Source organism: Phallusia mammillata, chromosome 2 (genome assembly GCF_965637545.1).
Source record: "Phallusia mammillata chromosome 2, kaPhaMamm4.hap1.1, whole genome shotgun sequence".
Classification (NCBI taxonomy): domain Eukaryota; kingdom Metazoa; phylum Chordata; class Ascidiacea; order Phlebobranchia; family Ascidiidae; genus Phallusia; species Phallusia mammillata.
The window spans coordinates 722,418-748,187 of NC_137253.1; the positions used below are offsets into that span (position 1 = coordinate 722,418).

Sequence of the window (25,770 nt, forward strand, 5' to 3'; positions counted from 1 at the left end):
CATTTGAAGGTTTAGTGTGTAAGTTGTATTTCACATTTACATTTTTTTTTAAAAAAGAGTGGCACCAATAGAAGATCTTAGCTTATAACGGTTCGGAAAAAAGTTAACAACAATCAACTCGCACCTGTTGATTTAGACTGCTTTAGTGAAAGTTTATAAAAGCTACTTGAAGCCTTACACAGTGTCAGTTGGTAGCAGGGGCTTAAAGTATTTTGTGAAGGAAAAGGATGCAGGAACATGTAACAAATTTCGTATTTTGTTGTTTGCAGCAATATCGCTGAAAAGTAGAAAAAAATTAGTGAAACTGTAATTAACTTTACAATGGCATCAACAAATGAAGTGAGTATAGTTCATGATGATTTACAAGTTATTGAATCAAATATTGATTTTCGTGCAATGACCTAACACGGTTTCAACCATCAAATGATATCTACATTGTCTTGTTATTTAACAGTTACGAGAATTGGACTGTGGTGACATCACATGTGACCTTGACAAGTTTGAGGCCGGTTCAGGAGGTTTCGGGGATGTTATCTTTGGATACCACAATGGGTTAAAGAAAGAAGTTGCCATCAAAATATTTAAAGTCGATGGTGCAACGCACAAAAAGTCACTGGTTGTGAAAATGTAGGATTTGTCACATACAAAAACTACAATAGCTATATTTATCGAAATATTCTTAAGGTTTCAAGAAGAAATGGAACACTTGCTGAAAGCGGATCATAAAAATGTCGTTCGAATTTTTGGCTACGTCCAATGGTCTTTTGCAATGGGAATTGTGATGGAATACTGCAAAGGTGGAGATTTAGAAACTCTACTAATGGATACATCCAAAGAACTGGGTCCTGCTGTGCGTGTTCGCATTTTGTTCGAAATAGCATCAGCAATGGCTTTCTGTCACAATTTGCCCGACAAACGTTTAATTCATCAGGACCTAAAACCTGGAAATATTTTGCTTACTGAAGAGCTTCAATGCAAGGTTGGCGACTTTGGCTCCGCCGAACTGGCAACACACAGTACTTCGGCAACTGTGAATCCTTTGGCACGAACCAAGAAAGAAAGGCCCCAATACACTCCCTACTACACCGCTCCTGAAAAATTGAAGAACCTTATCATTAAACCGAGGAAGGAACACGACGTGTACGCATATTCAATGATATTTTATTTCGTACTTGCTCGTAAAGCTCCTTATCCACGTCTGGCAGAAGAAGAGAGAAGGGAGTTATTGGAGCAAATCAAGAAAGGAAAAAGACCGGACTGTCAGGAAATACAGGATTGGATACAAACTTTGGTCGGTGAAGACAGAGAAATCGCAGAGCAACTCCAACTACTGATGAAGCGATGCTGGGATCAAGATCCCACAAAACGTCCCACAATGACTGAGATAAAAGAAGAATTAAAAAATCTGTTGGAAAAGCAAAACTCAGAAAACCTACTTTCTCAAGTAGCAAGTGTTGCCAGGGAAATGGTTGTCAATCAACCATCCACCAACGAAAGTCAACGCGTCCCTCTTCATTATTTCTCACCAAGGACTGGTCGTTTTGAAGGTAAACCTTCATATTAAACACCACAAACAAAAGTATTCTTTACACACAAACTGTTTTAATTTCCAGTGCCGTCTACTACATCTAGTCGCACAATAGAAACACCTACCGAACCACCAGCCGGCGCACAAGAGCAAGGTTTTTCTCAACAAGGGGAGATTCCCACCAGTAGCAGATCACAGCAGCCGGGTAAGAGATACATTGACTCGTTTTAACTTGTAGTTATCCACATAATGCTGATAGTTGCATTGTGGCCGATACTTTTGTATTACATTTGTAGATTCCATCGAAGGAACAGAGAGTAAGGAGGCCAATACATCCATAGAAATCACACAACCAAAAACATCAACTGTGGAAGTTTCAAGGGAAAACCCCCAACCTCAGCACCCGGGTATGAGAAATTGAAAACCTAATCGACTGTGATTGCGCCAACTAGCGGGATATAAACACAAACATGTTTTAAGCGCATTCTAAGGTCACCTTTGTGTTTAGATTCCAGCAATCCTGCAAGTACCGGATTTCAACGCTTAACCGAATCTACAGAGGAAAGTTCCCATTCCAGCAAATCACCACAGCAACACGCGCTTGAACCAACAGGGGGCGCTCAAGAGCAAGTATCATCTCCTTCTCAACAAGGTGAAATTTCCACAGGTAGCAGATCGCAGCACCTTGGTAAGAAAAGTTTTCAAATTTTACCAAAAAACGTTTTTTTGTGTGTTTAGATCAAACAAGACCCGCAAGAACCCTGGTGAAAGAAATTCCCCATTCCAGCACATCACCACAGCAACCTGCAGGTAAACCAATCACAAATAAACACGTAAAAATCATATAAATAATTTTGTTATATAGGTGGGACCTCAACTTTGCGCAAAGCTAAGCAAAGCCTTCGAAAACTGTTTGGATTCAAAACGGAAAACCATCCAACTTCAGGTGAAACACCAGGTAATACTTGTGTTAGTGGTTTGTAGAAAATATCTTAAAACTCAAACGTTGTAAATTATTCTATTTGCTGTTACACACACGCCTAATGGTGGACGCAAGAATGTTTAACCGGGTTAAGACCTCATTCAAAAAAACTCGGACATTTTTACACTTATCAATCGTAATCGTAAATATCATATACATGGAAAATAAAGTGCAGTTTTGCACAAATGTTTGCTAATAGGAAAGCCTTATGTGGTTACAACTGCGCTCTATCGAATATAAACTAGCCTGGAACTGCGGAAAACTGGTGGGCAAACCCAAATTATCAAACTGGCTGGTTCTACTCTAACGTTTAAGCGACCATATTTAAATGCAATTAACGGTGAAAGTCAACCAACATTCGGCTTCCTGCGACTTGTTTACAACTACTTGTTTAGTACTTTTTTCTGACTCTGCCAAAACTGCTGTTGGCGACCGCTGGCACCCAAACTGAAAGGCTCTGCTTTGCAAGTCGTTATTTTGTTTTGTGAGGGTAGCATGGCAACCGCTTACCATGGTTCAGTTGATGCGAATCACGTGCCACCAGTCATGCATGTCTGCCCCTTTTTATCGTCCCGACTTTGTGGCAAGATTCTTGCGCCTCTGACCCGCCCTGTCATCTGGTATTGCACATATATTAAACTGGATTAATTAAACTCCCATGGGTTTTTGAGCGCTTTGGGAGATGGCCATAACCAGTTTGACGTCACAGGAATACAAAAACCAAAAACAAAACGAAACAAAAAGCAAATCTAATAACGATTTGTATCAACTTACACGTCTTGCGTAATGCGATTATAAATTGTTTGTTATGATTTTAAAGCTGGTTTATATAAAACGAGCGAAAAATCCTTACAAAAAACACGTTTAAGTACCGTATTTGCTCGATTGTAAGCCGCGGCTTACATTGTTTTTTAGCTGCCGTTTGTGCGGCTTATAATCGAGGGCGGCTTACAATCGAGGGCGGCTTATATTTTAATTTTATACCGAAATCATTTCTACACTCCAACATTTTAAATTATTTGGGGTTCAAAACATGTATGCGTGTACAGATTATACGTCGATATACGTTCTGTTGGGTACAGTTATTAACGTAACTAACAGATATGGGCAAATAGTCATACCATATAACTACAGAAAGATGAAACAATCCTATCTAAAATTCCAGCGTGCGGCTTACATTCGAGAGCGGCTTACATTATTTTTTTAACGCCTCAACATGCGGCTTACAATCGAGGGCGGCTTATAAACGAGGGCGGCTTACAATCGAGCAAATACGGTATTAGGCATTATTTAAGTCGAAACATTTTTTGCGTGTTTGTATTAATGCGTTCAGTAAAACAAATGAATATTGTAGATTCGGGATCTAATGCTGTAAAATCCTTTATCGAGGAGCTCGCGTGCTAAATTTCCAAGCCAGAAATTATTGCCATTGCAAACGCCAATGCTCCGTTGCGCCACATGTCGAAAATTAACAGGCCTGTGATGTGAGTTCCTGTGTTAGTAGCTCTTCCAATCGAACCTGAACACATATCACAAACATTTTGACTCCCTGGTGTAAAGATAGGGACGCACTTAAAATTAGTTCACTTATTTAGATCAAATACATGTATCGTAAATGGTAGGACTAATGTGGTAATTATTACATAAGATGCAGTGAACCTGAAAACGTCAAATTGTTCTTTTCAACTATAATAATAATAGCATTGTGACGCATCAAAATCTTTCTTCGACAACAATAACATCAAGTTTTTGTAATTTAATTTTAGAAAACAAAAATACCAGAACATAATAACAATAATGATTTATCTTAAATAAACAACTGTTAAAATTCTGACAGTTAATTAAAGCTGTTTGATTTGGGATAAGATCTTGTAAAAAAACTGATTGAAAATTAACTTCAGCCTCTTATTAACCCTACCCCTGTTTGACACCTAATCTAATAATTTAGCTCTTTACGCCACCTATCGGTATTTACCAACATTTGTTTGGTGTTTTTTAATTTTTTAGTTCGAAACTTCATTATTTTTATTAAAACAACGCTTTGATTTGTTTGTAGATGAAGGTGACGACTTCAATCAACTCGTACAAAAATATGTTGATTTATTAAAAACAAAAAAGTATGACGAAGCAAAAACGACAAAACAGCAACTTTCAAGGTTATTTGAAAGTCAACTGGGGGGCACTGCAGAAGACTTAAAAGCCGAAGCCACAAAATATCGAAATGCCGGCAAATATTTGGAATCCATTTTGTTCTTCAGCATTGCCGCAGATTTCTATGTGAAGAAAAATCCCGACTCCGCTATAGCAATAAGTGTAGGGAATTGTGCGTGGGAAATTCGAACAATAATCAAACTTTTGATGGAAAATTCTTCTAATTTAATTACGAAGTTGAGAAACAGAGAAATCGTATGCGATCACGTGATCCCACTGATGCGTGACATGATTCAGCAAATCCGTGACCTTCAAATAAACGAAGAAGTTCGTTGTGAAGTGGAAGTTCGGTGTTTGTATTACATTGAACTGAGTCAAGGTCACATCGGGGATTTGGCATCGAGAGAAACAACAATAAAACTTGGACTTGAACTTATGGAAACAAAGTTCGGGGATGGAAGTTCAAAGTATCGAGTCTACGGTGTCTTGTTGAACAATCTTGGTGCTGTTTGCGGTGAAACTTCACGATTCAAAGAAGCAGTCGAATATTACACAAAAGCAATCGAAGTTTACAAAACAGCGGAGGATTTAACAGAGGAACGACGAGGAGAATCGATTGCAAACAGTGAATGGAATTTGCAAATAGACAAAGCAAAGTTGAACAAGTGATTAAGTTTGCTGCAAAACAAAAAGTTTTTGTCAGTGACAAAATTATTGATAAAGAAATTCACATTTTCGTTGTAAATAAACTTTGTTTCTTTTTCGCGACTTTGTGCATAATCTCTGTATTTTAGTGACGATTATTTGTACAAATGGAAAAATAAAACTTACTGCTTTAAATGTTGGTGAAATTTCAAAATTCCTCGATTTTCACAAACTTTTCAGGATATTTGTCACAAAACATCAGTTTCCGCAAAAAATCTAAAAAACAAAGAATTAGTTAAAAATGTGGAGTTTATTTGCAGCAAGAAAGTTGTGGGTTTAACAGATTTAAACTTAAAACATAAATTAGGTGTAAGTCACAGAAAACTAAGTTTATTGAGAAACAAATGATTTGAAACTGGTTTGGACATATTTTAGATTTTAAAATGTACAATTGAAGTAAATAAGTTGAATATCAAGTCTAAGCAACAAACCTTGCAAAACTGACCAAACACAACCATCTGTACATTTTTAAATCAACAAGTTTCCACAAGTAAACTGCAACTCTCGATAATTGTCAGAAGCTCGGATATAATCACATTTATAACCAATTTCTACATGAACTCTGAAAATAAAAAAAATATAATTGAAATCTTGGCTCTGGTCCTTTAATAATCTTAGAAACAAAACCAGCAGTTATTGATTCTTGTCACCAACATTAGCAAGTTAATAATTCGTAATTCAACAAACACCCAGCATTAATAAAACACAAGTTGTCCAACCCATTGTTATGCCTTACAGCCTCATATATGCAATTTTGTGTGCAAAATAATACAGGGGGTACATATAGGTAAAACACACAAATTATTTGGTAGTTTTTACAAGCACTGTTGTTACACTAAAATATATTTATTAAAAACGCAGTTCAGATCATTTTTTGTCATTGAGATTAAATTAAAAACAGAAATTAGGAATTAAAACAAAACATATTTTTTTTTTCTAAGAATAGTCAAAACAAACCTGGTTTGAATCATCTTGCTTTGATTATTTTTTCCACCAGGAAGGTTTTCTCACTTGTTTTCATAAATTTCCTTCCACATAAGATGAAGCTTCGTTTAATTCCATTTGTTTTTATTGAAGCGGACCAAGAGCTTCTGCCCACTGTTTCAAGCAAAAATAAATTAAATAAACCAAGAGGAAAGATTATGTATTTGAAATTTATAAGCATCAAGTATTTAAGATGAACAACTTTATGTTTACAGAAATTTTTTAAAACTGAATCTGAATAATTTCTGGTGTAAAGTAAAACAAGCAAACTAATCTCATACAAACAAACATTTACATTGTTGGGGGCGGCCGTTAAGGTTAAGAACATGGCCAGTCAAGATCGTAGACTGATGCCAGTGTGTTTGCAGTGTCCAGTGCATATTCAGTGTGTTTTATTAAACAAAAATGCAAAAGCTTATATAGCGCAAAACACGTGGTACCAAATTAACTGAGGACACTTAATCACATTGGCAGGCACACCGCTGTTTCCTGACTCAAGTATGATTTATACAATAACAAAGAAAAAGGAAATTTGTGATGGCGTAATCCCTGACACATAATCCCGAGCAACCATCGGATTTAGGAAGCTCAGAAATATGCTGCAGTTTAATGACTTATGGCATTAGGCAATTTTAGAAGTTTATAATGTTAAATCTAATGCTTTTGGATGTCAGCCACTACAGCATAGTTATTGTTCACACACTGATGTGTCAGTATATACATTATAATAATCCAAGGGCATCCATTACAACTTACTTCTGTTTCTCACAACAAGGTTTCTCACAAACAAGATGTCTCCTTCCGATGGAAATTTTGACTTTTCAAGTTGAAATCATCTTTAATTTAACTTATCTCTTTTCCTAATAAAAATAATATTTAATGTAGACAGGGAAGAATTATGAAGTAACTCACCCTGTGAAAGTGTGGTGTCATAATATGGTTTGATAATGACCCGAGGAAAAGAAAAAGATTTACCTCAATTCACAGCGCACATTGTGTGCAGTTTGTCTATGACATCACAAGAACACAATAGTACTTGTGCTGACATCACAATTCCAATAATCAATTATGGGATTTATTACTCAGGTTTAATTTTTTGCAATGGTTTAAAACTTCAGTTGTGAATTTCTCAGTGCCTGTAAAAACAAATAATTATTAGCTGCGCACTTTCACATAAAAGTACTGTATCATTTTTAAACATTTCCACTCAGCAAGATTCCAACAAGAAAAGACGGATGAGGGAACCGTACCCGATCAGCGGTTCGTAAAACAGCAGCTGAGATGTTGATAACACTTCGCGTATCTGATTCCAAAAATGTATTTATGTTTATTTGTAGGAAAAAGGCTGATTCTTAAACTGACAAAGCCTATATAAGCAAACGAATCATCTCCGAATTTTAATTTACAACAAACAAAACAGCGACGTAGTATCTATAGATGTAGTATCTATGCAAACAACCCCAACTTAATTCTCTTCGATAAACTCGAAAATCTCGTATTTTAAACCTATCTTAAAGTTTATCTAATATAGGGTTGCCATTCGTCCGGATTTTCCCTGACATGTCCGGGAATTCAGTGTTTAAATCTGCGTCAGGGAGAAATGGTAAAATGCACCTAAAAGTCCGGAATTCAAGAAAAAATATTTGTATACAACAAGATTAATGTACCAACGGAGAAATTTTCTAGTAGATAGCTACAACCGCGTCTTTACCATAAAACGATTAGAGGTAAACTGGCGGCGCGCAGGTTAACGTACCTGTTACTGTTTGATGTGTGTGCGCGCCTAACAATACCTGTTTGTTACTAGATGTTTAACAATATGCGTTAAATGCACAAATAAAAATCCGCGTTTCAAGAAAACACAGCATTCGAAGCTACATGAGAACGTGGAAAATTTCATTTAACTGTATACCTAATATGCAGGGAACTAACAAACAACTCAAAGTCATTTTTACAGTGGCATTTTTACAGTGGAACATTTTTACAATGGCATTTTTCATTAAATTTAAAAAGCTCCTTGCGACTCCCATCGTTTAATTTTTTTGGTTAAAAAAGAACTTAACTAAACAGAAGCGTGCGCAGAAAGTTAATTGACAAGGATCACAGTATCGTATGTAACGTTTTCTTGCATGACAACTAACAAAATGCAATTGTTCGCGCACAATTGTCATGTTCTTGTCCTGTCTGTGATGTCAGATTTGGATCATTGTTATGCGCAATTTTGCATAACTAGCTAAAATCCTGCAATCAACTTTCGTTTTTCTGAAATACACACTCAGACTTACGTCAACACATTTAGACTTAAAGTTTGAGAAAAACTGGGTTCACGCAACCGAGATAAATTTTGTCAGGGATTGTGTTTCATAAAATATGGCAACCCTAGTCTAATACTATCTATTTATGGAACACTTTTGTTACTTAAGGAATCTCCCGCAGATATAATTAAAAAAGGCAATAGAATTGCTTGTTATCAGTTGAATATTCAGACTATTTCATACAAACAGGTAAAAAGCATAAATCATCAACACCAACACTTAAACCATATAGCTCACCGACCAAAAAATTCTCCAAACAGCAGTTAATACAAACTAATCAAGTCAAAAATGTCAATTAATCTGTGTGGCATTTACACAAACCGCTACCGGAGAAAAAACGCGTGTACTGGAAGAAATTGCAGGCTCCAATGTTGGAAGTACGTGGTCAATTTTATCTCATAGCTTTGTGTCATCAAAAAAACTTAAGTTTGTTTACGACATTGGGACGCTGCAGTCAGAGCAGACTGACTGTAAAAAATGTTATATATGTATCTGAGATGTATAGAGCCTGTTTTGTTTTTTAATTCCTGTTCGACTCCTGCTCCGGCTGATCTAATTAACGCAAACTCCGGCAATTTTTTTTAAACTGCGGCTTGTGTAGACCTCTGTTGTTTGTACGCCTTTACAGTAATGTGTAGCTACAGCGTGTTTAGCTCCATATTATGTGATGGAGACCATAACGTTTTAACGTTGCGCAGCTATTTTGGGCTTGGTGATTGTTTTAGTGGAATTGTCTCGCTACGTGTTCTTTCATTAAGCGAAATAAACACAACTCAGGGTACCTTACTATATCCAGTGATATGTTTTCTATAGCTTGTACCTTAACAGTTGTTATTGCGGGAAATCCCCAGCAAGCAACGTGCATCAGAGCTGGAAATGTATAAGTGCAAAGCAAATTTTGTAATTTCTTCATAATTATTTGTATTTAAAGTAATTTTTATGATTTGGCGAATTTTATGAAAACTAGGGAAAATTTGGTTGGTAAGATTGATTGTTAAACCGACGCCAGCCTGTTTAGCCAAACAATAATCATGTGTTTTAATTTTTTCGGCGTTGACATCTTTTAGCTCAAATTCGCAAAAGCATAAAGAACTTGGGTGGGACTGGAACCCACAACCTTAAGATTGTAAAGTCACATGCTTGATATTTTGTGAAACTTTGCTGAAACGGATTTGTGAAAAGAAACTAAGCATTATTACTTGTAAACTATAGTGCAGTAACAAAAAGCGAAAATCTTGTAAAAAACGGAAATAACATTCATTTTTCATCAAAAAGGTTTTAAATTTGATGGCAGTTTTCAAATTTTAAAACTTTTAAGTCCATGCACTTTGTCATCAAACTTTTCTAGGAAACTCATTTTTAACGTAACTCATACTGTATTTTTGTTAAAGCAAAGTTTATTACATATAGAAACATTTCTGCACAATGTTTCAATCAGTAAAGCATGTTTTTCTTGTGATTTCGGCGGGCAAAATGAATTTTCCTTCGCGATGTAACTTGCAACAAATCAGATTTTCTTCAAACAACGCAAAGTTGCCAGATTCAAAACAACAAAAAGTTGTTGAACAAAACAAGATTTTTGAATCTGCTTTGAGAAAACTGGATGAGATGAGGCGAATGTATACTTGGAGGGGGAAGTTATTGTTTGCATCTTTTGGTTTTGTTATAATGGCAGGTAAACTACTTCTGTCGCGTACTAGTATGCAGTTAGACACACAAGTGCGACGTGCGTAACTTTTCTCAAGGTCAGCGTTTAGAGATAACCAAAAAATAGGCCTTTCCAGTTCAACTGTATTCAATAGAATGGCGACCACACCCAAAACATGTTGCAATACCACACAAACGCATTGTTACGCTGACACTTATGACGTCATATAGCATTGCCCAACCTTGGGTTTACTGGTTGTGACATTACCCCCCATTTAAGCAAAATCTATGATTTTTGCAACAAAGAAATCACAACGCCAAGAGAACGAAATATAACGACAAAACACAACTTAGTAAATGCGACTTAAATAGTCGGCGCCAACATTGTCACATCCTTTTATACTTTCATACGTAATACGATAATTTTGAAGCGACATCGCCCACCGCATTACTCGGTCATTTGTATATCGTGCCGACGTTAAATACACAAGAGGCTGGTGATCAGTTTGCAAAATAAATTCGCCTCCGTAAATATACACTTTAAATTTCTTAATGGCCCACACTATAGCGAGACATTCTCTCTCTATTGTGGAATATGACTCCTCGGCTTTAGTCAGCCGCCTGCTGGCATAGCTCACTGGGAACACTTCGTTTCCATGCCGTTGCAACAAAACGCATCCGAGGCCGACATTTGAAGCGTCGGTGCGAAGTATGTACATCTTCTTCTTATCTGCCAGGTGTAAGATGGGCTTGTTGACCAGCTTTTCCTTTAATTTCTCGAATGCCGTCTTTTCCAGTGGCCCCAGAATAACATCGTTAGGTGAACCTTTTCTTGTAAGGTCCGTCAGAGGCGCAGCTATTTCCGCGAAACCTGGGATAAAGTCCCGATAATATCCAGCCAAACCTAAGAATGAGCGGACCTGTTTCTTGGTAGTAGGACGGTTTGCATTTCGAATTTTCTCAACATTCTCGTCGTTCAATCCAATGGTCCCTGCGTGCACGTAGTGACCCAGAAAGTCGACCCCGTCTGCACCAACGATACACTTTTCAGGTTTTACTGTAACGTTTCCTGACTTTAAACGAGCAAACAGCCTTTTCAACGCGACCACGTGATCTCCCCACGTCTCTGTATGAACCAACACATCATCGATGTAGCATTCCGTATTGTCCAACCCGTCCAAGAGGATTCGCATGGCGCGAACAAACGTTGCACCAGAATTTACCATGCCAAATGGCATTTTTAGAAATTCGTATGTTCCACAGTGAGTTACGAATGCTGTTTTGTAGATATCCTGTTCGGCAACGGGGATTTGCCAATAACCCTTCGTCAGGTCAATCTTTGTAAAGTACCTGCTGGTCGATAACTCATGAAACACTTCATCCACAGTTGGCATTGGTTCGTTATCCAACACAGTCACCCTATTTAACTTCCGGTAGTCGATGCAGATTCGATTTGAACCATCTTTCTTTTTGACGATGACCACGGGTGAAGCGTATGCTGATTGCGATCTCTGAATAATACCCTTATCCAGCATATCTTCAATATCCTTTTGGAGACCATCCCGCAGTTTGTAAGGTACTGCGTATGGTTTTGAACGAATTGGCTTATTGTCAGTCAGCTGAATACGGTGTTCGGTAAAATCCATTTCACCAGGAACGTCACTAAATATCTCTTCGTAGCTTCTCACGAGGTCCCTAACCTCGGTCTTTTGATCTCTTGTCAGCCTTTCCCCAAATTTGAATGAAGGATCTTCAGGACATTTGCAGCTACCCACTTGCCCCTGTTGAGTATCTATTGGGACATCTTCTGTACGTGCAACAGGCGTGTCATTCCGAGACACATACACCTTCAACATGTTGATGTGAAAGGTCCTACGCTTTCCATTGACGTCTAGTACGTAATCATTAACGGAGACTTTGTCAATCACCGTGAATGGTCCTTTCCACTGCATTAGGAGCTTGTTGTTATCGGTTGGCAGAAGTAACAACACTTGTTGTCCTACTGTAAGCTTTCGCGGCTTTGTTTTCTTGTCGAAGTGCCTTTTGTATCTCACATGTGACTTGTCCAACTCTTCCCTCGCCAGCGCTATTGTCGTCTCTATCCGTTTCTTTAAATCAATGACGTACTGATAACTTGTTTTCACTTCAGGAATAGTGGCTGAGTTGGTCCACATCTCGCGCAAAATTGCCATTGGACCACGAATTGTCCTTCCATAAACAAGCTCAAACGGCGAGAAACCTGTAGCCTCTTGTGGAACCTCGCGATATGCGAACAACAACGCGTTTATATACCTATTCCATTGCTCAGGCTGGTCGCTACACAACCTCTTCAGCATTCGCTTTAGCGTGCCATTGAATTTTTCAACGAGGCCATTACACATGGGATGGTACGGTGTAGTTGTTAGGTGTTTGATCATGAGGAGCCGTTCGGTCTCTTTCATGCATTCCGATATAAATTGAGTCCCCAAATCACTCAAAATTTCATCCGGAATCCCTAGCCTGCTGTACATATCCACCAAAGCCTCAGCAACCGATTCTGCCGTGATTTTCTTAAGCGCCACTGCCTCCGGATAACGTGTTGCGTAATCGACCAGTGTTAAAATGTAACGGTGTCCTTCCGCACTCGTTGGATAAATAGGTCCGACGAGGTCCACCGCCACCCTCTTAAATGGAACATCAATTAGAGGTTGACTCTGTAGGGGCACCTTGTGTACGCTTCCTTTACTAATTGTCCTTTGGCAAATGTCACATGACCGACAAAAACGTCGGACGTCGTCTCGTATGCCCGGCCAGTAAAAGCTCTGCATAATCTTGTCACATGTCTTTTTTATTCCCAAATGTCCCCCCATGATCGAGTCATGAGCAACTTGCATAATTCTACTTCGCAGAGAAACGGGTACAACCAGCTGTCTTAACCAATTTCCTTCATTTACGTTGGGGTGCAAATACGCCCGATAAAGCAGTCCGTCTGTGGTCACAAACTTTGTTATTTGCTGCCCTCTTACCATTTCCTCATCACGGTCCCGCAAATCGTCAAGAGACTTGTCACATCGCTGTGCGCTTTTAAATCCATCACTGTCCGTAACCGGCCACTCTTCGCAAACCGGTACTACGAGAGGTTTGTCCTTTCTTTTACTCTTTTCCTTCTGGGCCCTCGTAGTAACTGCACATACTTTTCCCCACGCCACATCTGGATCGTCGGCTTCTCTTGCACCAGCAACATTTCCGATGCACAAATCGTGTGCCGTGTTGGGCAGACACCATGCCTCCACTTCACCGCTGTAATATGGAGTACTTACTGTAATTTTAGCCACCTTGGCTTTGACCAACTTGCCGTCGGCTAACTCGATAGACCCGTGCTTATCCAGAATCTGATCGTCATCCACAAACTTTTTGTTGACCAAGATTCCAGTGCATCCAGTGTCTCTAAGTGCCGTTACTTTATGTCGACCAACTCGACCTTCAACAAGCGGCAAACGTGTGGTATTCCGTCGACCAAACGTCATTTTACCTTGTGCTTTTGCGCAAGACACTTTTGGCGGATTTGGTGGGTATGCACGTGACCTGCAGTCCTTCGCAAGGTGCCCCACTTTATCGCAAATAAAGCACTTTCTCGCTCTCTCGACAACTTTCTTTTCCTTATCTCCAGCCAACTTTCGGTTGTGCGCTGTTAAAAATTGTTCGGCGACTGTCGTCAGATTGTTTAGCGTTTTAGGCGCTTGTTCTCTAATGTACACAGACAAGTCCTCCGGACAAGATTTCAGGAATTGCTCCTTGACAAACAAATCACTCAATTCGCTCCAATCTGTGTTATGGCCAGAAAGCTTTACCCATTTGTTTAGATAACTCTGAATCCTCACGGCAAATTGCTCCGGACTCTCATGTTCCTCGGGCTTTGCCATTCTGAATTTCATACGGTAGCCTTCTTCCGTAAGATCGTACCGATTTAGTAAGGCATGCTTTAACCGGCGATAATCAACCGCGTCAGTATCCGAAAGTCGTGAGTAGACTTCTAGAGCTCTCCCCGTGAGTAGCGCGCTTAACGCTGTAGCCCACTCTTCTTGCTTCCAACTGCTATTTGTGGCGAACCTTTCAAACCGTAACAAATAGCTATCAAGCTCATCTTTACCGTCAACAAATACCGGTAACTTGGGCACTTTTGCTCTGCTTCCAACAGCTACTTCCTGTCTGTCGCTGTTCACTTGTGCAAGCTGCACCTCGAGTTTCTTTAATTCAAGTTCACATTCTTTCTGTGCAAGAACCTTTGCTTCCTTATCGGTTTCAGCTTCTCTGACCAAACGCCTTTCTTCGCGTTCTTGAGCCTGCTGATCAGCTACGAACTTCATCAAACTTTCGCCAGAAAGTTCCATTTGCTTTCCCATCTCTAATAGTTTCTCCATGCTGCTTACAAGAGGTCTGCTGATACGCACATAAATTGGATCCAAACTAAACTTTTATTTAATTTGTAGATCCCGGACGAGCCCCCAGAATTGTCGCGTACTAGTATGCAGTTAGACACACAAGTGCGACGTGCGTAACTTTTCTCAAGGTCAGCGTTTAGAGATAACCAAAAAATAGGCCTTTCCAGTTCAACTGTATTCAATAGAATGGCGACCACACCCAAAACATGTTGCAATACCACACAAACGCATTGTTACGCTGACACTTATGACGTCATATAGCATTGCCCAACCTTGGGTTTACTGGTTGTGACAACTTCCTAGTAAGAACCAAACTTTTATTAAAGAGATATGTTTTATTATCTAAATTGATAAATCTTTCAAATTTGGGGAGTAATGAATTATATCCTTAATTTGTATTGTGAAAATATGTTTTTTGTTCATACTACAAACATTGTCATTTTTTAAAAAGCTTTAGAAATCCTAAAAATACTCTGAAATACCGGATCCTTTTTTTACTAAAAATAGTTAGGCTTATTTAAAAACAAATTAAAAGTACATAAATGACCAGCACACTGAACAGGCGTTTCGTCCACCAGGTTGCATATTAACAAATTTGTCGTTCAACTGGTGTAATGCTAAACAAAATACTAATTGTTGTTTTCAAGAACTAGCACACTGTCACTGGCGTGAAAAGTTTTAATTAATTGGGACATTAAAGGGAATATAAATAGCATGTTTTTTGCAATGCTAGATCCAGTTTAATTCTAGTGACCCAAAACAAATGTGACAGACAACATGGTACTGTTTAAAGATACCTTACTTATTTGAATGGGCAGTTGAGAGTTTACTGAATTTACCACATATCTCACATTGGGACTTATATAAAAACAACAATAGCATAAGGCAGTGTTACATATTCTAAAACACTCAAAAACAACAACATATTAACAGCTGAACTCGAATAAAACTTATTGTACAGGAGGATATGCTTATTTCTTCAAAGACGAAATGCGTGACATCATGGCCGAAGAAGTTTCAACAGTTGCTAAGCGATCTCTAGACAATGAACATCTTTTGAGCAAAACAGAAGAACTTCCAAAGGATCTTGTCCACAATTTGCTTCACGACCCGATTTTACGAAAACAATCGAGTGAATTTGTTTTGGGTAAAATTCCAAGTACTTGCGGTTTTTGTCAAACTTGCTTACAAGTTGTTGTTTTTTTGCACAGATGTTTTATCGAGCGATGAAACCAAACAAGCTGCTACAAATTTGTTGCTAGGTGTCATACGAGATCAAAACGTTATAAATGAAGTTTCAAGCAGATTAAAAGTTTGTTGAAACAGTTTTTGGTTTAAAAAATAATTTCCAAAAGCTGAAATACGTGTGAACTGCAAATCCTAAAATTTTTAAATGATTGTATGCTTCCAGTAAATTACAACATTAAACATGCAAAAAATTATTACCCTTAAACGAATAACTTAACTGTGTATTTTGTGAAGGAAATACTTCTGATAATTGTATGCTTCCAGTGAAGTACAGTATTGAAAACAGGTGGTACTAAATACCGCATGTGACCGCATGTGATTCCTCTTAAAATACATCATGTTATGTGAAATGTAAAAATTCCAGCCCCATTAGGGGTAAAATGGACCAGATTCTAGATTGATTTTAATTTTAAACCTTCACCCAACCCTAATAGCTCTAACCGTCAGCGCTTTCAAAAGTCCGCAAAATTATTTTTTGGTAGAAGCATATTCAAGTTCTTCACAGATTCCTACCGTGTGATACCATGCGGTCACATGCGGCCACATGCGGTACCATGCGGTATTTAGTACCACTGTTAAAAACGCCAGAAAATTTAAGCCTGAAACAAATAACTTAACTGTGTATTTTGTGAAGGAAATACTCCTCACAATTTTGAAAGCTGATGACACCCGGAATATTGTTGAAGGTCAGGTTGAAAAACTGCTTCATGACGAAAGTGTTAAATCTTCGCTACAACTGTTGATTAAAGACATCACTCACACCCCAGAAGTAAGACAAAATTGCTACAGTAATACAGTGTTATCACATACTGAACTAAAACTGTTGCAAATTTAGAAAATATCCCAGGTAACTGCGTTGTTTGGCTAATTATGGGTCCCCTTCCTTGAAGGGGACACATCTTGATTTTACTCGATTTCTTCTTTTTTTTTCTTTTTTTTTCTTTTTTTTTTTTTTCTTCCCTGAAGTTTGTCCACCCCATTTTGCCCTGAAATGTTTGATGGATTTGGATGAAACTTTCACAGATGGTAGATATAGTTGTGTAGATGTGCCATCTGCTTCGTTTGTCATGATAACCCCAGTATTTACCCCGCTAGCCCCCAAAATGTAAAATGTGGTTTGTGCGCACCACAAACGCTAGTTTTGTGTGATGTTATAAACCCAACTACATCTGGTACTTGTGTTTAAGGATTGCTTGGTGAACGTGTTTGCGGATAGCAGTCAAGGGGGTTGTTCACAGCCTTGATCAGTCTGACAGGAGCAGCAGCAGCAGCCGACGCAGTAGCAACGAGACAGATCGACGTCACTCGAGTCGAACTCGACGATGACGTCAAAGCAACCAAATGCTCCCAGAGCCTGGAACAAAGTGGTGAATCAAGGGCTCCCGCGGGGAGTGCCGGAATTTACGAGAGAGACAGAGGTCTTGGCAAAGTTGCCGACGAAAAAATCTCGTCATTTTATATACGAGATGCTTGCAAAGATACAATTCCCCATCAGTAACTTGGAGGGGATTGTTGAGAGACGAGGGGGTCTTACAGATTTTACATGTGGGACCCGCCAGAACGCCATCGATTTGGTGGAGAAACTCAAGAAGCTTCGTGCTGTTGAGTTTGCACGCTTGTACGACCAAGAATGGACGAAAGTCCTGGTCAAGGAAATCCCGCCGAGATTCTCGGTTGAGGAAGTGCGTAGATACCTGGCTGTCAGGCATGGCACGCTTAAGAAGCCAGAAAAGTGTAAAGACCGTTGGGGTCTCCAGGATGGCAAACGGACGTTTGACATCAAAACTGCTGAGCTACGATTGCGCCCTATCGGGCCACAAATACGCATTGGGGGTCTGTCATTCAAAACCGAGTACGAGGGACAACCCCCACAGTGCTACGTTTGCAGAAACTTTGGTCACATGCGAGATGCATGTGACGTCTTCCAGAGCCGAGAAGTCAACTACCCGGCACTTACCGATGATCGGGATCAGCAGGACGGTCCGCAGATGACCTCCACACCTATCCAAAAGAAGAAGAAGGATGCGACTACCATATCGATCCCATCTGTCGTGCAGGAATGTCCCACAAATGATATTCCAACAGCAGACATCGGGGATGCAGTGATCTGCTCCCACACTAATGAAGGGCTAATCTCCGGCAACGAGATCGAGAACGCCCCTGACAACCAACACGGGGAAACAGAGGCTTGTGCCCCCGCCGAAGACAAGGAGTATCCAGAGGGCCGCGTCTCGGACGCCCCCGCAAAGAATGACGGTGTTATGGAGGTGACCAACCCCGCAGAGGACAAGGAGTATCCTGAGGGCCGCGTCTCGGACGCCCCCGCAAAGACTGACGGCATTATGGAGGTGACCAACCCCGCAGAGGACATGGAGTATCCTGAGGGCCGCGTTTCGGACGCCCCCGAACCACCGACCGGAGTTGCAGAGGGTGGCACCACGGGTGCCCCCGCCACGGACCTTCAGCATCCGGAGGGCGGCACCTCGGGTGCCCCCGACACTTCGGACGGAATTCCAGAGGCTCACAACTCGAGTGAGCCCGCCACATCCAGCGGAAACTCAGAGCGCCTCACCCTGGCGGAACGCGCTCTACAGGAAGGACTTTCCCCAGAAGAATGCCACGAGAAAAGAGTACGGTCAGTTAAAGACGCCTTACAAAAGCGCCAACGCTCTTCATCTTCCTCTTTAGATAAGGGCCGTAAGCGCCGCCGCTATCCCGGACCAGGGCAGACAGTTAACCCCTGCGCCTGTGGCGCAGAGGTTATATTCAATTCTGACACTATTGATTTGTTTTGTTCTGAATGCGCCGGTTATCTTCGGCGCTGAACAGAATGTAAAGCGGTAAACAACCTGGAAGACAATTTTAGTACAATATGCTGGAACTGCTACGCTGATGTAACAGCGAATGACGTTTTTCCAAACTTTACGCTGTAACACCACCCAATTTGTTTCCCCCCCAACATCTGGCGGGGAATAGAGCCTCTTTTTCCCGCCTTTCTCTTGCTATGTTTGCAATAATAGATGCTTATTAGGGCCTTTTGTTTAGGTGCATTCCTACCCCCGTTTAAAGAGAGCTTCCCTGCGTTTGAAGCAGAGCTCTAAAGTAACTAGGCATAGGTCTTAACTTCTCCCTCGCGTTTCTAGAACGCCCACTTCGAAAAGCCCTAGTGGTGAATTCTACCTTGCAACCTTACCATAACCGCCTCCTTTCAACATGTAGCCTTTGTACCGTCGGCCAATCACACAGGGCCCTGCTTTATGTTCGTTTTTGTATATACTCTGCTCTAGTACGCCTTATGTCCTCACCTTAACTAGAGACTTAGAAGTCGTCTAGTGCATAGCATCTGATTGGCCGAATCGTCGGCCTTTCACATAAGGCTTTACTTACGTACTGTTTTCGTTACTGCATTGTACCCTGTTTGTATGTACGTCATTTTGCGTGTTGTGTTCACACGCCATAACGCGCGTTCCCTTCCAAGTATCTGATTGGCTGCCAGATGGGCCAATCCTATAGAGTTTGGAAGTCATATCCGTTTTTATACTTTGTTGGTTTTTGTGTACATTGCGCCTTGTTGCGCATTGCCTTCCAAGTCTCTGATTGACTGCGCGATGGGCCAATCCTACAGAGCCTGGAAGATGTAGCGTATTTTCGTTTTGTATTTTGTTGTTTATTGTGTACTTATGCACCTTGTTGCGCATTGCCTCCGAAATCTCTGATTGGCTGCCTGATGGGCCAATCCTACAGAGCTTGGAAGTTGTATCGTATTATCGTTTTCTGTCCTTTGCCGTTTTTGTGTACTTATGCGCTTTAACGCGCATTCCTTTCCATGTCTCTGATTGGCTGTTGTATGAGCCAATCATACAGGGCCTGGAAGTTGTTTCGTATTTTCATTATTCTACTTTGCGGTTTTTCGTACTCTTATGCGTTCTCATGTGCATAACGCTCCAAGCCTCTGATTGGCCGCCCGGTGGGCCAATCAAACAGGGCTTTCTTATTTTCGTTTTCCCAGCGTTCCCACCTCTTGGCGACATCATGTTTTTCGTTCCGCTATGTACATGTTTTGTTCCTTAACCTTTTCTTTGTTTATCCGCTATCAACCCCTTGTGGTACGTCCTTTGTTGTTTTAAGACATGTTATGTTTATTGTGCGACCTGGTGCGCCAATACAAAAAGATCGCAGTCAAGGGGGTTGTTCACAGCCTTGTGACGTCAGCCTTGATTCTATTTGCATAAGGTAAGCATCGAGATCGCGCTCGTTGCCCCTTGTTGACTCGAGGCAAACAGCAAACTAAGCCAATAGGTTTGTACGCGGACCTTGCCCGAGGTTGGAAGCAACTTAGGTTGGCTCACCACGAACGTTAGTTGGCTCCGAAAGTTGGCTCCGATTAAGTTGGCTCCGGATCGTTACTACCACCCCGTACCCACTCCCTTCCCCCATCCCCTTCCCACAGCCGCCCGTTGGGCCCTTTTTGGGGCCACCAACACTAGGGGCGTTGAGAGAATCGGCTGTCCCCTTTCACCTATCTTCCCTGCGTGGCGCACCACAAAGGGAAGCCCTTTCCCAAAAATCTACCCCATCGACTTGCGCGCCCTAGTGGACGTAAGTCGATCTTCCCCCACCTCCTCCCTCGCTGGCCATCTGCAGGAGGGAGTTCCCCCAACCCGACTTAACTAGACCCATTGCTCCCGGCCCTTCTCAGGGCCCCTGCTGGGACAAGGACTAGCCAGTTATTAATCCGACGTAAACGCTTCAGTCGTTACGGTCGGGTAACTTTCGACCTTCTACGTCACAGGTCGAGTTTCTCCCGTGACGTCATGACGGCTCCAACAACTTCCACGCCGTGGAACAAAGTGGTTAACCGCGGTATTCCGCGCCGGGCCTCGCCGGTTTTCAACCGGGAGACCGAGGTCCTGGCCAAGCTGCCGGAAAAGAAATCCCGGCATTATATTTACCAAATGCTGGCCAAAATCCAGTATCCCATCCGGGATCTGGAAGGTATAGTTGAGCGCCGAGGCGGCCTCACTGACTTCACGTGCAGAACGCGTGAAGGTGCGAAAAGGCTTGTTGACAAGATGAAACGGCTGAGTGCCGTCGAGTTCGTCCGACTCTATGACCAAGAGTGGACGAAGGTGATTGTAAGAGAGATTCCTCCGCGGCACCCCGTGGAGGAGATCCGCCATTACCTTGCGAGTAGGCATGGTACTGTGAAAAAGGCCGAGAAATTGAAGGACCGTTGGGGCCTTCAAGACGGACAACGGTCGTTTGAAATCAAAACGACCGAACTCAAGCTAAAGCCGATTGGGCCGAAAATTCGAATCGGAGGTTTAGCCTTTCAGGTTGAATATGATAATCAACCGCCGCAATGCTATGTGTGCCGACAATTTGGACACATGCGGGATACCTGTGAGCTCTTTCGCTCACAGGACGAGAACTTCCCGACACTAAAGAAAGTGTCGGGTAAAGAAACCAATGAGACAGAGGGCGGCACTTTGGAAGTGCCAACCTCGCCGATTGCCGAGTCAGGGGGCGAAGCCTTGGGCCCGCCCGCCTCGCAAACGCGTGAACAAGAGGACGCTACCTCGGGTCCGCCCGCCTCAGTTTCTCCAGACTCTGAGAAAGGCGCCCCGGGAGAGCTCGACTCATCGCCTCGAGACCTGCATATCGTAACCTCGAGTGCACCAACATCTACCTGCGGGGACGCAGAGAGCGGCACCTCGAGTCGGCTACCCCCACCCTCGCGGGACGTCAACAACAGTGAGATGGACCTTCAGTATCCGGAGGGCGGCACCTTGGGTGCCCCCGACCAGGAAAAACTTCAGAATCCGGAGGACGGCACCTCGGGTGCGTCCGACTCAGCTCTGCGGGAACCAGAGGGCGTCACCTTGGGTGCCCCCGACATGGAAGGAACTCAGTATCCGGAGGACGGCACCTCGGGTGCGTCCGACAAAGGAACCCTTCAGTATCCGGAGGGCGGTACTTTGGGTACCCCCGACAAAGGAACCCTTCAGTATCCGGAGGGCGGTACTTTGGGTACCCCCGACAAAGGAACCCTTCAGTATCCGGAGGGCGGCACCTCGGGTGCCCCCGGTGAGCCCGCCACCCCACGTGGTGTTCCAGAGGGTCTCACCTCGGGTGAGCCCGCCACAACTACCACTCCCAGAAACTATTCATCCTTGGCGGAGCGCGCTAGAAAGGAAGGAGTTTCCCCCGAGGAGTACCACCAAAAACTACTAAGGTTAGGTAAAGACATTGTAGCAAAACGCCAACTCTCTTCATCCTCTTCGTCGGAGAAGAGTGTTAAACGCCGCCGTACCCCCGCACCAGGGCAGACAATTTTCCTCTGCACCTGCGGCGAAGATATTTTATTCAAACCCGAAAGGTTTGAAACTTTTTGTCAAGGATGCGCCGGATATATCCGGCGCTGTAGAGAATGTAACGCGATTAACTGTTTAGAAGAAAGTTTTTGCGTATCTTGTAACAAGTGCGGTGCAGATGTCACACCCAATGACCCTGTATTCCCTAATATAACACTGTAAGGTCGTCGAACCTTTTCTTCTCTTTTGTTACCGGTAAATAGAGTGCGTTTTCCCCGCCATTTTTCTGAAAACTCCTGCATCAATTGATGTGTTTTTTTTTGAGTGTTTTCCTAGATGTTTTATCATCACCGAACACGTTGGGTTCCGTTGCTATTAAAGCAGAGCCCCAACGCAACCAGATACCGGTCTAACCTTTGTGTTAATGCCCTTAGAATGTCCGTTTGTAAAAACCCTAGTGGTAGTCTTTATTTGTCGTGCTTATCTCTACCATAACCGCCTTTTTGTTGTCTCGCCTCTGAGTGGTCAACGCGGTGACTAATCACACACGTCTCAACAGCCCTATGCTGTATACCTTAGTAGTGTGCTTATATATGTAGTTGGTTTTGTGTCATGTTTAGGGCAATCCCTAAGGATCGCCTCATTTGCATAACGTCGAGTTTCCCCTTGTTTTTGTTTTATTGGGTTCAAAGCCCCAACGAAAACCTTGCAGTGCTTTGTTAATCTTCCTGCCTTTTGTTTCCCTAGAGCTACTTACATTTATGTAAATTAGTCCAGTTTCTTTGATATTTGGTGCTCTTACGTGCTATGGTGCTATGCGTGCTGGGTACCAAGCCTCTGATTGGTCGCCTATGGGCCAATGATAGAGAGCTTGGAACCTACTATGTACTTGCTTGTAATAAATCGCCATTTTTTTTTTTTTTTTTTTTTATTTGTCATGATCGAGACGCGGGCCAATGCACATCCGCCATGGCGGGGAGTAAAAGCCGGCGTGCTCTTCCTCTGTTCTCAGTGACCCTTTGTTTTGCTGCTTTTTTCGCGACATCAGGTCTTCATGACATCGTTTCGTGTTTGGTCGAGAGTGATCCAATCAGGGTTCCTTTTTGTCTCGCCTTTTTTCTAGCGTCATTGTGTCTTTTACACTTTCGACATTTTCAACCCTTTGTGGTAGCGTCCTTCGTTTTGTCTTTCCTCGCATTGTTTCCTTGTATTATTTTATTTTCACACCTATAGGGTGTGAACGCTCGTTTGTTGGCGTGACAATAAACCTTGTGACGTCACAAGTCATTACGGTTGTTGGTTAAAACGCCCCCTAGTGGTCAAAATTGAAACATTGGCTGATTTGGACAAAATTTCACAGGATTGTTGTTTGGGTCATTGCAGTTTCATATTTTCAACATTAGGGTGAAGAACCCCATCAGTTACCCCACTAGCCCCCTAAAATGGGTGAATTTTTAAACAGGGTCGGAATTGGCTGAAATTTGGATAGCTTGTACAATTTGCCATTTACAAATGATGATTGTTGTGTTAAACCCTGTAGCCCCAGCATTTACCCCACTAGCCCCCTAAAATGGGTGAATTTTTAAACAGGGTCGGATTTGGCTGAAATTTGGATAGCTTGTAGAATTTGCCATTGGCAAATGACGATTGTTGTGTTAAATCCTGTAGCCCCAGCATTTACCCCACTAGCCCCCTAAAAAGGGTAAATTTTTTAAACAGGGTCGGAATTGGCTGAAATTTGGATAGCTTGTACAATTTGCCATTTACAAATGACGATTGTTGTGTTAAACCCTGTAACCCCAATAGTCACCCTACTAGCCCCCTAAAATGGGTGAGTTTTTAAACAGTGCGCAATTGTTGGAAATGTTATGCCATTTATAGGTATCGATTGTTGTGTTTTAGTTATTTGTTTTAAACTAGACAAACTTTAAACAACGCTTGAATTGAGTTGATTTGTATAGTTTGAACTTTGCATAGCATGACTATTTAATCCTAGTACCAATCACAGTGTTTAACTTTACAACACCAAAGTTTCTTATGGTTATCTCTTGAAATGCAGTATTTACAACTTTGCATGTGTGGGGACCCATGAGTTTCTGCCTGCAGAAACAACTAACGTTTTAAAAGACGGTGGCTAATATGGGACCCAATATAAAATAAGTGAAGGAATTGTATTGCAGTTTTAGAATACGATTTAGTGTATGGACAATGGCAAAATGTGCTAAACCACCCCTCTAGTTGAAAAACACTTTTGTATATTTTTTTGTTTGTTTCTTTTCTCTTCTTGGTGGGTGGGCAGCGCCTTAATGTGTCATGCTTACAAATCTATTGTGTCGTTTTTTATTAGTGAAGTTGGTGTCTTCAATTGGTTTAATGAAATCTGAAGTAAGTTTTCTGCTCAGAGAAACACAAGTGACCGAGATAGGATTAGAACCCATAACCACTCGGCCATCTTTGTGATCTAATAGCAAAATTATTGTGTGATTTTTTTTCCCATGAATTTGTATAAATTCCGTAGACTTTTGATTTGTCTGTACTGGTGCCAAAACATTACATTTGATTTGTTTCTCCAGGTGCAGAAGTTGATCTCTGAATTTTTTCAAGATGTTTTAGCTTCAGAAATGATAACAGAACAGGGAAGTGAACTTGGTCGGCAAATAACAACGCAAGTTATATCTGACAAAGTTGTGCAAGAAAAAGCTGGGGAGGCATTGTGGTCAACATTTAAATACTCGATTTTGCCCAAAAGATTTTATGTTACTGATGTGAAAGACTGACTGTCATTGTTTTAAATAATTCTATTTTTTTTTTTTCCAGACTAAGTAGTTTGTTTAGGAATTGCATAAAGTACAGATGATAAAGTTGTGAAAAAATAATAATGGAGAAAAGTAAAAAGACTGAACAACTGAAACGAAAAGCTGAAAAAAAACTTTTAAAGGACAAAAGGAAAATTAAAAAACTCGAAAAATCTGTCGTTGGGAAAAAGAAAGTGGAACCTGCTGTGAATGAAAATTCAAAGGAGGGGAGAGATTTCACAATCAGTGACGCATTACCGGGTTCAATTTTGGATAATGCTCAATCCCCGGAGCTGAGAACTTACTTAGCTGGACAAATTGCAAGAGCTTGTGTCATATTTCAGGTAACTAGGACATAAAGTGTTTGCCTTGTAAGTAGTGATGGGACGATACCAGGTTTTGAAGCGAGTACCGAGTAAGAGTACCACATATATATACCTTCGATACCGAGTACTTAATTGTAGCGTTGTACTTAGTTGCATATCACTGGCTAATTTATCTGCCATGGTCGGGGTTCAGGCATGCACACTCACATGCAGAAAAAAGTAATCTTCACCTGATAGCGAAAAAAATACGTAACCTGGTGGAACTTTTTCCCAAATTTGTACTGTCCGAAGCATATGTTGGCACAAAGTTTTCAGTGTTCTTATAGCGAAATCGGCCTTCGGTACTCGCACGTT

The 25,770-nt window shown here is 41.4% G+C and overlaps 4 protein-coding genes and 1 long non-coding RNA gene across 7 annotated transcripts; 3 read left to right on the plus strand and 2 right to left on the minus strand.

The window, feature by feature from the left end:
- The first annotated feature begins 273 nt into the window (after positions 1-273).
- On the plus strand, positions 274-5,501 carry LOC145213669 (uncharacterized). Of its 3 annotated transcripts, none has more exons than XM_080082036.1 (9): positions 274-339; positions 455-627; positions 685-1,547; positions 1,614-1,733; positions 1,825-1,935; positions 2,037-2,195; positions 2,267-2,338; positions 2,394-2,486; positions 4,567-5,501. In XM_080082036.1, exons 1-9 carry the CDS (start codon positions 322-324, stop codon positions 5,328-5,330), a joined length of 2,373 nt encoding a protein of 790 aa, XP_079938162.1. In that variant the 5' UTR covers positions 274-321; the 3' UTR covers positions 5,331-5,501. The 3 variants fall into 3 exon arrangements, with proteins under 3 accessions (XP_079938162.1, XP_079938164.1, XP_079938163.1); XM_080082038.1 differs by having other exon boundaries at positions 2,037-2,180; XM_080082037.1 differs by having other exon boundaries at positions 1,837-1,935.
- LOC145213675 (uncharacterized) lies at positions 4,591-7,561 on the minus strand. Its single transcript, XR_013856877.1, has 6 exons — positions 7,326-7,561; positions 7,107-7,210; positions 6,324-6,464; positions 5,798-5,928; positions 5,493-5,582; positions 4,591-5,339 (listed from the first exon to the last, which is right to left on the minus strand). It is a non-coding gene; the product is annotated as an uncharacterized LOC145213675 (long non-coding RNA).
- Positions 7,562-10,138: 2,577 nt separating this feature from the next.
- Positions 10,139-25,072, plus strand: LOC145215531 (uncharacterized). The gene is made up of 5 exons (XM_080084230.1): positions 10,139-10,340; positions 15,695-15,880; positions 15,945-16,045; positions 16,616-16,750; positions 24,869-25,072. The coding sequence occupies exons 1-5, from the start codon at positions 10,139-10,141 to the stop codon at positions 25,070-25,072; spliced, it is 828 nt and encodes a 275-aa protein (XP_079940356.1).
- Positions 10,437-15,022, minus strand: LOC145213721 (uncharacterized). Its single transcript, XM_080082095.1, has one exon. The coding sequence runs from the start codon at positions 14,710-14,712 to the stop codon at positions 10,663-10,665; it is 4,050 nt and encodes a 1,349-aa protein (XP_079938221.1). The 5' UTR covers positions 14,713-15,022; the 3' UTR covers positions 10,437-10,662.
- On the plus strand, positions 20,189-23,582 carry LOC145213722 (uncharacterized). The gene has a single exon (XM_080082096.1). The coding sequence runs from the start codon at positions 20,796-20,798 to the stop codon at positions 22,515-22,517; it is 1,722 nt and encodes a 573-aa protein (XP_079938222.1). The 5' UTR covers positions 20,189-20,795; the 3' UTR covers positions 22,518-23,582.
- Positions 25,073-25,770: the final 698 nt, after the last annotated feature.

Coding starts and splice junctions, on each gene's coding strand:
- LOC145213721 (XM_080082095.1), bottom strand. CDS start 14,712: ATGGAGAAACTATTAGAGATGGGAAAGCAAATGGAACTTTCTGGCGAA.
- LOC145213722 (XM_080082096.1), top strand. CDS start 20,796: ATGACGGCTCCAACAACTTCCACGCCGTGGAACAAAGTGGTTAACCGC.
- LOC145215531 (XM_080084230.1), top strand. CDS start 10,139: ATGAATTTTCCTTCGCGATGTAACTTGCAACAAATCAGATTTTCTTCA. Junction 10,341..15,694: donor TGGTTTTGTTATAATGGCAG/GTAAACTACTTC, acceptor CTTATTGTACAG/GAGGATATGCTTATTTCTTC. Junction 16,751..24,868: donor ACATCACTCACACCCCAGAA/GTAAGACAAAAT, acceptor TTGTTTCTCCAG/GTGCAGAAGTTGATCTCTGA.
- LOC145213669 (XM_080082036.1), top strand. Junction 1,936..2,036: donor CCCCCAACCTCAGCACCCGG/GTATGAGAAATT, acceptor CTTTGTGTTTAG/ATTCCAGCAATCCTGCAAGT. Junction 2,487..4,566: donor AACTTCAGGTGAAACACCAG/GTAATACTTGTG, acceptor ATTTGTTTGTAG/ATGAAGGTGACGACTTCAAT.